The sequence below is a fragment of the Fusarium solani genome (assembly GCF_023522795.1).
Source record: "Fusarium solani strain SB1 chromosome Unknown bctg00000001, whole genome shotgun sequence".
Classification (NCBI taxonomy): domain Eukaryota; kingdom Fungi; phylum Ascomycota; class Sordariomycetes; order Hypocreales; family Nectriaceae; genus Fusarium; species Fusarium solani.
In genome coordinates this window covers 3327428-3339921 of record NW_027072156.1, presented here as the reverse complement: position 1 = coordinate 3339921, position 12494 = coordinate 3327428, and the positions used below count along the sequence as shown (strand labels likewise).

The 12494-nt window shown below is 54.3% G+C and overlaps 4 protein-coding genes across 4 annotated transcripts; all 4 read left to right on the top strand.

Moving 5' to 3' along the window:
- Window positions 1-214: 214 nt before the first annotated feature.
- On the top strand, window positions 215-1867 carry MRS44_003147 (uncharacterized protein; the record flags this gene model as incomplete). The annotated part of the gene is made up of 2 exons (XM_065623111.1): window positions 215-558; window positions 616-1867. The coding sequence occupies 2 exons, from the start codon at window positions 215-217 to the stop codon at window positions 1865-1867; spliced, it is 1596 nt and encodes a 531-aa protein (XP_065479183.1).
- A 728-nt stretch (window positions 1868-2595) lies between these two features.
- MRS44_003146 (uncharacterized protein) lies at window positions 2596-4454 on the top strand (the record flags this gene model as incomplete). The annotated part of the gene is made up of 2 exons (XM_046268340.2): window positions 2596-2796; window positions 2856-4454. The coding sequence occupies 2 exons, from the start codon at window positions 2596-2598 to the stop codon at window positions 4452-4454; spliced, it is 1800 nt and encodes a 599-aa protein (XP_046137251.1).
- Window positions 4455-5811: 1357 nt separating this feature from the next.
- On the top strand, window positions 5812-7701 carry MRS44_003145 (uncharacterized protein; the record flags this gene model as incomplete). Its single annotated transcript, XM_046268341.2, has 4 exons — window positions 5812-6464; window positions 6516-6541; window positions 6596-7276; window positions 7331-7701. The coding sequence occupies 4 exons, from the start codon at window positions 5812-5814 to the stop codon at window positions 7699-7701; spliced, it is 1731 nt and encodes a 576-aa protein (XP_046137250.1).
- Window positions 7702-9449: 1748 nt separating this feature from the next.
- MRS44_003144 (uncharacterized protein) lies at window positions 9450-11358 on the top strand (the record flags this gene model as incomplete). The annotated part of the gene is made up of 3 exons (XM_046268339.2): window positions 9450-9749; window positions 9805-10369; window positions 10421-11358. 3 exons carry the CDS (start codon window positions 9450-9452, stop codon window positions 11356-11358), a joined length of 1803 nt encoding a protein of 600 aa, XP_046137249.1.
- Between the last annotated feature and the right edge of the window lie 1136 nt (window positions 11359-12494).

Here is a 12494-nt window from a genome sequence, read left to right as displayed (position 1 = left end):
GCCCCGTCTTCAACTTCTACTCCCTGCTTCTTCTCCCCGCGAGGTTCGCAGCAGGTTTCATTGTTGGTGCCCAGAGTCCCAGAGACACTGACTCCAAGATCAACACTTTTTACACTCTTTTCTGCCTGGATCCCGATCAAGGTCTCGCCAGGACCCGCCGTTTGAAACACACAAAACTCTCCGAGATACGAGATTCATCAACCACCAAGTCATCATGAAGTACACTCTCGCCACCGTCGCCGCCCTCGCTGGTGTCGCCTCTGCCGCCCACGAGGATGGCACCTTTGCCGTCCTGCGCTTCACCAACAAGCAGCTCACCAAGGGTCGCATGGATCCTATCCTGTTCCCCGGTCAGACTTCCACCCACGTCCACACCATCATGGGTGGCAGCGCCTTCGGCAAGAGCTCAACTGGAAAGGACCTTGCTGGTTCCAAGTGTAGCAATGCTCTTGTCAAGGGTGACAACAGTAACTACTGGTTCCCCTCGCTCTACTTCCGCGACCCCAAGACTGAAAAGTTCGAGTCGGTTGAGTTTGACTACTTCAACGCCTACTACTTGTGAGAATCCTACCCTGACCAACCAGAGCCTCTCAGCCACGCTCCTCAACTATCCAGCGCAAGCTCTAACAGCAGTCTCAGCTTCGAAAAGACTCATGACGACATCAAGCCTTTCCCCGTCGGTCTTCAGATAGTTGCGGGTAATAGTATGACCCGCACTATGCCCAAGACCGGCGCCAAGGCCAACCTCGACCCTTCCAAGGGACCTGTCAACGCCGCCAGAATCACCTGCCCTCGCCTTGACAACATTTTCGTGCCTCCCTCCTGGGACCCCAACTCCGATGGCACCACGGCTGGTGTTGGTGACCCTAACAACCTGGGTGAGGGTGTGGGTTTCCCTGACAGGACTTGCGATGGCAAGTACTCGCCTATGCGAGCTGACGTTCACTTCCCGTCCTGCTACAACCCCGATGCCGGTCTCACCGACTTCAAGAACAACATGGCCTACCCCGAGGACAACGACGGATATCTGGACTGCCCCAAGGGCTGGATTCACGTGCCTCACCTCTTTTATGAGTCTTACTGGCACACCGAGAAGTTCGCCGGCCGCTGGGAGGAGGGCAAGGGCGAGCAGCCTTTTGTCTTCTCCAACGGTGATGTCACTGGCTACAGCAACCACGCCGATTTCATGGCTGGCTGGGACGAGGATCTTCTGCAGCACATCATTGATACTTGCAACACTGGTACCAATGGTATGGACAACTGCCCCGGCCTCACCTACGGCCTGAACAAGGGCGACTGCACCATCGAGTCCGAGGTCGATGAGGAGGTTGACGGTACCCTGAGCAAGCTGCCCGGAAACAACCCGCTTAGTGGATGGGCGTACGGTGACAGCGTCAGCCAGGGATCTCCCTCAACCGGTGATGATGACAACAGCTCTTCCAAGGCCCCCGTCGCTTCTGCTACCAAGCCTGCTTCGGATGACAAGACGACCGCTCCCGAGGTTCCCAGCGCCACTGGTGCCGAGTCCTCCGCCACCGTTGCCGCCGCCGATGAGGAGTCTACCTACGCCCCCAAGCAGCCGACCGAGGTTCCCGAGACTGTTCCCACTTCTCAGGCTGTCGTTGAGTCTGAAGCTCCCACCGCTCCTACTGACGCCCCCAAGCCCACCAACGTGTTTGGAAAGCCTGGTAAGGGCAAGAAGTGCAGGCTCAGGATTCACACCGTCTGGAACACCGTCACCGTCACCCAGACTTCCAGCGCCCCTGAGCAGACAGCACCTGTCTACAAGAGGGATCACATGCGACGACATGCCCACAACCACGGCAGCGGCCGCAACCATCTCCGCCGCCGCAGCCACCGTCACTAAGTTGATTCATTTATGGGCTTTCACCAGTTAGGATGGCCTGAGCAGTTCTTGTGTTGTTGTTTTTTATGACATTTCAAATAAAGAAAGGGTGCATCTGCGGAGCATCTTTGCATATGGGGTCCGGCGAACATGGGCTGGACTGATATAAGATCGGCGATCTCTAGAGAGAGACATCTTGATCAAACACGCATCGTGGATCTGGGAAAAGAAAGAGAGAGTTGGATGTTTCGCTTCTTGACATGTACATTTTGAAGGACATAGTTTCGCTTCTCAAGGGCCGTACGCGTGCGTACGTACCCTTAGCCCGATATGAATCCAGGGCACCCGAACATGATGATGACCAGAAGTTGTTGATGGTGAAACTACGTGATGTAACCGTTGTGCTGTCTGATGTTTGCTGGCAGGTGTGGTGTGCTCCTAGTTGATTGTGTTTTAAGCAAGTGGAAGCGGAGTGTGACCATGTCGCTGAGATACCTTCCTTACCTGTGTAATCAGCCTTTATATCCATTGAACAACGTCGAGCACATTCTAAACCCAGTCTGTGTGTGTCCTTGAACGGTCATGTTTGAGTCGTAGGGTAGGTATCACGGCACTTACACGGGCTTGAGGTCACCGGGTGAATCTCGGCAAAACTCTAATTATCCAACCGCCTCTTTCTCAAAGCCCAGCTTCATTTTTCTTCAGCAGTCCTCACCAGCAACCTCAACCATCTCTGCATCGCCTCAAAAATGTCTCTCTACCATGAGGCGGCAGAGGTTCTATCGGGATCTTCTTCACAGGGAGGAAGTCTCAAGTCCCGGGTCTTCAAGAAGAAAAATCTGAAATCCTCACCCAATCAGGTTTACGCGCTCGTCCTCGAGAGCTGCAAATGGAGCCCGGTGCTGAAGGAGGTGATTGAGAAGTCTGAGCTTCTCAAGCATGAGCGCAAGGTAAGATGCAAACACGTCCATTCATATGAAGATCGAATTTTGGCTAACCTTTGGCACAGCTCACTCCTATTCTGTCATTACTTCTCGTACATGACCTCTTATTGGCCAAGAGGGGGATCGCTCTCCCACAGAGTCACGGGCTCCGCGCATCCATTGAACGGCACAAGGCGAGGCTCAACTCAGAATTCAAGCTGGCTCGGCTCCGAAGGAAGATGCCGACGCTTGAGGCCCTGAAGGAGCAGATCGAAAGACAGTCAGCCGGGGAGGAAGCGAACTACCCGAGGTGGGTTCGCGTCAACGCGGTGAAGAGTACCCTGGAAGACCAGCTGGAAACGACCTTTTCGACTTACGCCAGAGCCGCCTCGATCCAGGAAGTTGTCACAAAGTCCGGAAAATTCCTCTACATCGACCCGCACGTGCCAAATCTCCTGGCCATCACCCCTGGAATCGACCTGACAAAGACGGAGGCCTATGCATCAGGCAAGATAATCCTGCAAGACAAGGCGTCGTGCTTCCCGGCTTATTTGCTGGACCCCCAGTCAGAAGACGGGGATTTGATTGATGCGTGCTCGGCGCCTGGAAATAAGACTACGCACCTGGCGGCTATCCTCAAGGAACACCGACCCGAGTTTGATGCACCAGAGCAGACGATTTATGCATTCGAAAAAGACCCCAGGCGGGCACAGACGCTCGAGAAGATGGTCAAGACTGCAGGTTCCAGGCCCATGACACAGATCGGATTTGGACAGGACTTTTTGCAGGTGAACCCCGAATCTGACAAATATAAGTCCGTCGGGGCTTTGCTCCTGGACCCGAGTTGTTCAGGGAGTGGCATTGTCGGGCGAGATTCGATGCCGGAACTCCATCTACCAGACAGCCCTGCAAACACGGGGAAAGGGGTGGCTGCCAAGCCAAACAATCGCAAGAGGAAGCATGACCAGGTTGAACAGCCCGAGAAGGTCATCATCGATGACGATGGGAACGAGACCGTTCTGGCGTCGGAAAAGGATTTGGAAGCACGGCTGGATGCTCTGTCAGGCTTTCAGCTTACCCTTCTCCAGCACGCGTTTCGATTTCCTTCGGCGAGGAAGATTACCTACTCGACATGCTCTGTCCACATGCAAGAGAACGAACGTGTCGTCATGAGGGCTCTCGAATCTAAGATTGCCAAGGAGAGGAACTGGCGTATCTTACGACGGACCGACCAGGTCTCCGGTATGCGAGAGTGGCCCGTTCGGGGCCTATCCTCGGCATGTGGGGACCAGACGGACGTGGCAGAGGCCTGCATCCGTTCCTACAAGGACGACGGACAGGGTGTCATGGGTTTCTTTGTGGCTGCATTTGTAAGGGTTGGTGCCCAAGAGGGCGCCGAAGCTGCAGATGAGGACGGTCCCTACATGCGGGATGAGAACGGTACCATTATTCGAGATGTTCTGGGCATGCCCGTCTTGAAGTCGACTGGCGAGCCCGTCTCCTTGACTGCAAGAGACGACGATGAGAAGAAAGAGGAGGAAGAGGGGGAAAGTGAAGATGAAAGTGAAGAGGAGAGCGACGATGACGACATCTCAGAGGGCCCCTCACATCTGGCACCAGGTTCGAGTCATCAAGATAACGTGGAGGACATGGAAGAGGAGGAATGGCAAGGCTTCGGCGACTGATCCGCTGTGCCAGCCAATGGCAAGGATAATATGCATCAGGGCTTCCCAAATAAAGGATTGTGAAGGGAAGTGATGTTACGAACGGCTGTAATGCGGCTCAAAGCTAGGGCTGAATCAACAACGGTGTGTGTGGGTGGATTCAAGGCAGAGTCATGTCGCCTGATCTTTGACAGCCGCGATAAAGGAGGATAATTCCAAGGCAATGATCGGGGTCGGCCAGTCTTGACGCCCGAAATCCGTCACCGGTCCAACATACAATTCTTTCTATCTTTCTGAGACAGCCGCTAGCACAAATCCACGAGGGAACGGGGTCCAGGCAGGGAGATGGGGGGCAATGATACTGGCCGGCCGGCGGCTCCGTGCCCTGAACCGATAGCGAAAACGAAATGAGCCGAGGCAACTTTTTTCTTATCAGTCAGAGAATTGACGCGAGTGGGATCGAGGCTCACAAAAGACAAGGTTATCAACAAAGTTTGGTCTCTAGCGCGTGGAACAACGTGGGCGCGGATCATTCCTACTGGAGCATTACAGTAAAAGCCGCTTCGGATCCGAATCACGGACGAGACACGAGTCGGCATTCGGAACTTGGCGTCGTGGCGTGCCCCTAAGCCAGCGGGTTCGCCGTCAAAAGCGCCCACTTTAATCCCGTCGGCGAGCTGAGATGAGATGAGATGGGTCAACTCTACGCGGCTGAGCCCACGAGGGAGCAGCATAATCGCCGTCGGACTTTCTGACCGGGCGGGGGTCCCCTTCTTTCCAGGCTTCTAGTTGGTCCTTCACCTTCTATCGACTGGGAACCGCCGACAGGAACGGCATGTTTCCGAGGCACGCCGGGGCTCCTGGAACGGGACAGAAAAGACGCGAGATGAGGCAACATCCTGTAAACGATGTCGCAAGCCGGGATTGAGAGACATGCCAGGCGCCGGGCCCCCGATCTTACATGCACCCATCTCTGTTTTACCCGAATAGTCTTCAACTCCGACCGCAGTGCCCACAAACGGACGACAGAAACGTCGGAGCCTCGCTCAAAGTCGGCGACCAGGAGGGCCCGAGATCTATTCGCATCTTTGTTGGTCTAGAGACCCCCGTCAACCCAGACTGTTGGGCGTTCTGGTAGCATCTAGTGGATCTTGATTAACAATGCATCTGGGACCGACGGGCGAGATCCCCATGGCATATATATCTGCCTCCCGCCGTGCTGGGTCTCCGAGACGGATGAGATACTTGGACGCAATCCATATGTGCAACTGAGCCTGATACCCTGGCTAGTTCATCCCAACCAAGGACCGCCGATCTGGATCCCGTCTTGAACGACTGCAGTGCCTAGTATCACCTCCCACTGTGTCCTATCGCCGCCATGACCGCAACTACACAACCCGAGTCCAGGCCGGGATCGTCGTCGTCCTCGGTGACGGCCAACGAAGTCGACATCGAGAACCAGACGGTCCAGACCAAGGCCTCCCACTTTAGCCTCATCTTTGACCAGGTCGGCCTCGACGATGCCGTCCTCAACCACAAGTACGCCGGCGAGGGGACGACCGAGTCCCCCTATCTCGTCGAGTTCCTCCCCAACGACCCTCGAAACGCCATGAACTTTTCCCAGTCCAAGAAGTGGGCCATCACTATTCTGCAGGCCATCGCGACGCTCGCCGTCGCCTTTGTCAGTACCGCCTACTCAGGCGGCCTCACTGATATCCTGATGAACTTTCATGTGTCGACCGAGGTTGTCATTCTCGGAATCTCCATGTTCGTCCTGGGCTTCGCCATCGGTCCCCTTTTCTGGGCACCCCTGTCTGAGCTCTACGGTCGACAGATTCCTTTCTTTATCTCTTATATGGCTTTGACGGCGTTCAACGCGGGCGCTGCTGGAGCACCCACCATGGCTGCTTTGATCGTTCTTCGATTCTTTGCCGGTTCTTTCGGCTCCTCGCCCCTTACTAACGCTGGTGGTGTTATTGCCGACATGTTTGATGCTAGGCAGCGTGGTCTTGCCTCGGCGCTGTTTGCCATGTGCGTAGTCTCCTTGCAATTTTGTGGAAGTAAACTAACGGTTGTGAATAGGGCTCCTTTTCTTGGTCCTACTATTGGTATGTTCAAGTTCCGATGCGGGATGGGGCACACAAACTAACATGGCATTTCAGGTCCTATTGCCGGTGGCTTCCTCGGCGAGCACGAGGGCTGGCGCTGGGTTGAAGGCATGATGGCCATTTTTACTGGTGTCGTCTGGATTGTCAACTCGCTTCTCATCCCCGAGACCTACGCCCCTTATCAACTCCGACGCCGCGCTGCCGCCCTTTCAAAGGCGACTGGCAAGGTCTACATTGCTAAGATGGATGCTGGCCGCCCCCACACGAGCGTCGCTACGCAGTTCAAGGTAGCTCTTTTGCGTCCCTGGATCCTGCTCTTCAAGGAGCCCATCGTCTTGCTCACCTCGATCTACATGGCTATCATCTACGGCACTCTGTACCTCTGCTTTGCTGCTTTCCCTATCGTTTTCCAGCAGGGTCGCGGATGGAGCCCTGGTAAGGGAGGCCTCGCCTTTATTGGTATCGCAGTGGGCATGGTGTTTGCCGTCACTGGTTCCATCATGGACCAAAAGCGATACATGCGTGCGGCTGCTGCGGCTGGCGGCCATGCGCCCCCCGAGGCCCGACTACCCCCTACGCTTGTTGGCTCGATCCTGATTCCGGTCGGTCTGTTTTGGTTTGCCTGGACCAACGGAAGCGACGTGCATTGGATCGTTTGCATCATGGGCTCAGCTGTCTTCTCTGCTGGCCTCGTGTTGGTGTTCCTCTCGCTAATGAACTATCTTATTGACTCTTGTGAGTTTCAGCTCCCAACTCGTCTCTACTCTGCAGCAGGCTAACCTGGTCTAGATGTTATCTTCGCGGCGTCGGTGTTGGCCGCAAACTCGGTTCTCCGATCACTCTTTGGTGCCGCATTCCCGCTCTTCACCACATACATGTACGCCGACCTCGGTATCCACTGGGCCAGCTCGGTGCCGGCCTTCCTGGCCATCGCGTGTATCCCGTTCCCGTTCCTGTTCTACAAGTACGGCGAGACCATCCGGATGAAGTGCGAGTTTGCTGCCGAAGCGGCCAGCGTCCTCCAGCGGATGCGCAACAAGAACGAGGAGATCACGGAAGACCAAGCCGTGGCTGAGGCTGAAGAAGCCGAAAAGGAACGCCGGGCGAGCAATGCTCTCCGCCGAAGCATGTCAAGAACTCACACCAACGCGACTCGCTAAGTCGACAACCAACAATGGCAACAACATTTCGATATAAACTTTTTCCTTCTTCAGCACAAGCCCCCCTCCCTCCTTCAGAAACGAGACACGACTACCATTCATACCCGAGCGGCCATGCTCGCTAATATTCCCTTTCCTTTTTCTGTTTTTGTGCGTGTTTGTTTGTTCGGACCCGGAATCCGGGTGGATCTTGTCAGCCTCAGCGCGCCACTCTGCGGGAGCGATTATGGGGCCACATGGGATGGCGTTTACGGTTTGGGAAAAAGATCCGTGGATAGCTTCATAGACTGGGATAGATATGGATAGAGGCTCTGACCGCCGTGCTAGATTAGAAGCATGTGCATGGCGCAAGCTGAGGAGCAGATAGTCTCTGAGATATAGACCAACGAAACAATCGGAACATTCTACCCGCTCAGCCCAGACCAAACCTGACCTGACCCAGAGATCGATGAAGGCGATGCCCAAACCGCCGGGATGGCCCTGTTGGTGCTAACTAGGCTCTAGTGGCGCTATCACTACGTAGCCAGGCAGATAGTCTGACCAGCTAGTGATCCAGCAAGACAACAACCAACAGCGAGGTGCAGAATTCCGCACTTTGGTATGCCGACGGAACCGCTCAGCTTGCGTAACCATTACGGGGTACGAGATTGTTCATTGTTTTGAGGGAAATGAGTTGCTGACGACATTTGCAAAAGGGTTAGGAAGAGATGATGAAACATGGGTCAAAGGTTTAGTCCAGCCTTTGGGCGGATACACGTGCAGAAAGGAAGGAATGCTTCAAAACTCTTGGCATCAAGCCTTGGCTTGACCTCGACATCAACAATCCCACTTCCCACAGCCTCCATCGCTTGTGGCTGGCGGATCGGGATCATACCAACCCAACCTGCACAAAACGGGGATCGGCCCTCGTTGGAAACGGCCTCGCCGAGATGCAGAACCCAGTGGCTGAGATTACGGGAACAGCAGGGGTCGGGGACCCGACAAATCTGACGCTGTAGGGCTGACTCCCTTGACCGTTGATCATGATGGCGAGATTTTCCATCACTGACGGGCTTTATCAGGTATCCTGACCGAAGGGTAGATCACGTTGATCATCCATGGGCCCATTGCTTACCCTTTGATGTCATGTTTTCGAACATCACCAAGCCTACTTTACGCCGTCCACGTAGTCTCACCCGCGTCAGAGATCCCAACATCGTGGTTCCTAGCAACCTCCAAGGTTTCCTTGGTGGGCGGCCGCCACAGAAGTCTGAGGCTTAAGCACCCTGGTCCGGGACTTTGCATGCTTGGTACGGCGCTTGGAAATCGCTAGTCTCTGGGACAATGGAAGCTGGAGAAGTGAGAAAGCGGAGGTTTGTTTTGGCTAACTCCCTTGTTTGTGGATCTGTCGACGCCCCTTCAATCGAGGCAGGGCTGCGCTCTGCATGCCCGTTTATTACTCTGGCTAGGCTCATCTCGACTACAAGGTTCGAGAGATGGTCTAGGACCTGCTGGTTTATCTTGCAGATCTAATTTGGGGGCCATGGGCCGCTCGAGGCTGGCTGAGCGAGGCCATCGACGTGTGTTGCGTTGGCTTCCTCTCTCTTTCTGGGGTTCCTCATCCTCTGAGGCGGTTTCTTAAAGAACGGGCTTTCTGCCGTTCTCTTCGGTTGAGGATACCCAGAGCAGCCTTCACTTCGCTTGGCTTTTCCCCTTGTGTCACCAGCACATTAGGACCGGCTTGACCTGTTTGTGTATCGAAAAAGACCATGAGTAGCGAAACCGAGAAACCTCAGCGGCCCGAGGCTCCTAGGCTGGACTCTCTGCCTGCCGTTAGCTCGCTGAACGTCCCGGGACATACACCTCAGAGCTCGCAGTCTTCCAGCCAAGGGGTTATCTGGGATCCTTCCTCCTCATCCAATGCCCCCTCTGTCCAGCTCAAGGAGGTCGAGAACGTCAACATGCCTACCACATCCAGGGGATGGCGTTTCTATGGCGCCTTTGGCACTTTGTGTCTTGTCACTTTCATCATTGCCCTTGACTCGACCATTATCTGCGTTGCGTTGCCGGTAAGCCTTGGGTCTGAGCGAGTGATATCACCAGTTGACTCACTGACTTCGATAGACTATCGCAGAAGACATTGGAGCCTCAGCCATCGAGGCCTTCTGGTGTGGTACTAGTTTCCTCCTCGCCTCGACAGTCATCCAGCCCCCCGTCGCCTCCCTATCCCACATCTTCGGCCGTCGACCAGCTCTTCTTGGCTCCCTGACCGTCTTTGCGGGCGGCAGCATCATGGCCGCCCTCGCCAAGAACATCGCCGTCCTCCTTGGTGGCCGTACGCTTCAGGGTCTGGGCTCTGGTGGTATCCTGGCTCTCACATACGTCATTGCAACAGATCTTGTCAGTCTCCGCGAGCGAGGCAAGTGGTTCGGCCTCATCTCGCTCAACTGGGCCATCGGCAGCATTATGGGTCCTGTAGTGGGCGGTGCCCTCGTTGAAGTTTCGTGGCCTTGGCTCTTCTGGCTGAACCTGCCTTTCTGTGCCGTAGCTTATGTCGCTATCCCTGTGACGATGAAGATCAAGAGAAAGGAGGATGCAACCGTCAACACCAAGTTGAAGGAATTTGACTGGATCGGAACTGTCATCTTTGTTGGAGCGCTGACGAGCTTCCTTATCCCCCTGAGCTGGGGTAAGTAATCTTGGCTCCTATTATGTGGCCGTTGCTAACTGAGCATCCTAGGTGGCATCATGTATGACTGGAGCAACCCCCGAACTGTCGTCCCCCTCGTCGTCGGCATCCTTGGCCTCATCGGATTCGGCTGCCACATCAAGTTCTCAACCAAGTACTCGACATGCGATCCCCTCCTTCGGCCGAGCCTATTCACATCCCTCACGTCACTCTCTGCTTACTTTGCCACCGTCATCCACGGAATCCTGGTCTGGTGCCTGCTGTACTATGTTCCCTTATACCACGAGGTCAGAGGGTCTTCGCCCATCGATGCCGGTGTTGCAGTTTTGCCCTTTACGGGCACTGTTGCCCCCGCTGCTGTCGTCGTTGGACTTTTGATTGCGAAGACCGGTGCCTACCGACCGTTTATCTGGCTGGGATGGGCCCTCGTGCCTCTGGGCATGGGCCTGATGATGCTTCTCGAGAAGGACACTGAGACTTGGAAGTGGGTGCTCATCTACCTCACTGGAGGTCTCGGCCTGGGTATCCTCTACTCTGCCCAGGCTTTTGCAGCCCAGGCTGGCGCTTCTAACGCGGATCTTCCCTTTGCTGCGAGCTTCTACGCCTTCTGCCGATCTCTCGGTCAGGGTATTGGCGTTGCTGTCGGCGGCGTGACATTTCAGAACGAGTTCCAGAAGCAGATCGAGAAGAGCGAGCAATTTGCGCCCAAGGCTGCCGAGTGGGCTAAGGACGCCTCGGCTTTGGTACAAATCATCAAGAAGGCCCCCGACAGCATGAATCTGATGAAGGAGATTATCATCGACGGGTACATCAAGGGTCTGCGAACCGTCTGGTTGGTCCTGACTCTCCTGGCTTGCGTGGCCCTCGTGGTGTCGGTGCTCTGTGTCAAGGCCAAGAGCCTGGATCGAAAGTTTGAGACGGAGCATGAGCTTGATCAGGGTGCTCAGGAGGGAGACAAGGAGAAGTCTGGTCCCGAGTCGGATGTCTAGATGGGAGAAAATGCGGCGTTGTTTCTTTTTGGTGTTTTAATTATGGGCCATTCGTTTCATAACTAGGTTCTGGATGATAGAGTATTAGATGCGTCTGCAAAAGTATGATACCAACGAATATGAATGAATTATTAGACTTATACTTGGTGTATGCTTATTGTGATGATATGTGATCCCTCTAGTTTACATGAGAGAGACTATCGTATCAAGTCTGAATCTGTTATACACTGATGGCTTTGCCCATGTCAAGCAACATGGCAACTGCGAGATTGTCAACATTATTTTACTGTGAGAGAAATGCCCCACGGTCGGTGATAAAGCTCAATAAGTCACGATTGTCAGCAGTCTGGCGAGTTTTACATGTTCCTCACCTCAGACAGCTTTGGTCAACCGTTGAGACAAAGCAGCGTTCAGTACCTTCTCGTACATCTCTGATGGTGGCTCAAGCGCTGAGTGATATTTGACCAATCGGACTGTGTTTGCCAAATTGGGCTCTCATTGCTTCCATAGAACTGATGATCGGTGTTTGTTTGGATGGGCATGTTCCACAATGCCTTCCATGTGTCTACCCATGAAAACAGCATTGAATAGATGGGCATGACACCCGCAAGATTGCTTTGACATCTGGGCAGCTCTTTGAGATGACCTTTGTTACCCAAAATCGAGCGTGTTGGGAGAAAGATTTGAAGGCTTGTATGAGCGAAATGTGGTAGCACGAGGATACTCTCAGACAAGCACATCCAGAGCAAACTCATTCCCATCGTCCTATATAACCCACTCGCAAGCCTTGAGTCATCTTTCGTGAGTGTATCACTCATCTTCGTATATATACTCCACCTGACGGCTATATTCACATTCGTTGACGAGGAGCGCTGACAATGGAAACCTGCCGGGAAAGCAGATCGTGAGCATCGGAACCCTTGATCAGGTAAGAAGAACACTTTGAGTCTTTATTATCCGGCTTTCAGCTGGCCTAATCAGGCCTCAGAAAGTTGCCGTGTTCCGCCGTGTTCCTCTTGTCATTGAGGTAGAGCTCGTGGAAGAGGCCCCCCCAAGACCGGCGTACAGTGGCGCGGGCAAAGCCTTTGAGGACAGAGACGACGGGGGCGAGGGAATTGTCCAACAGCACTGCAACA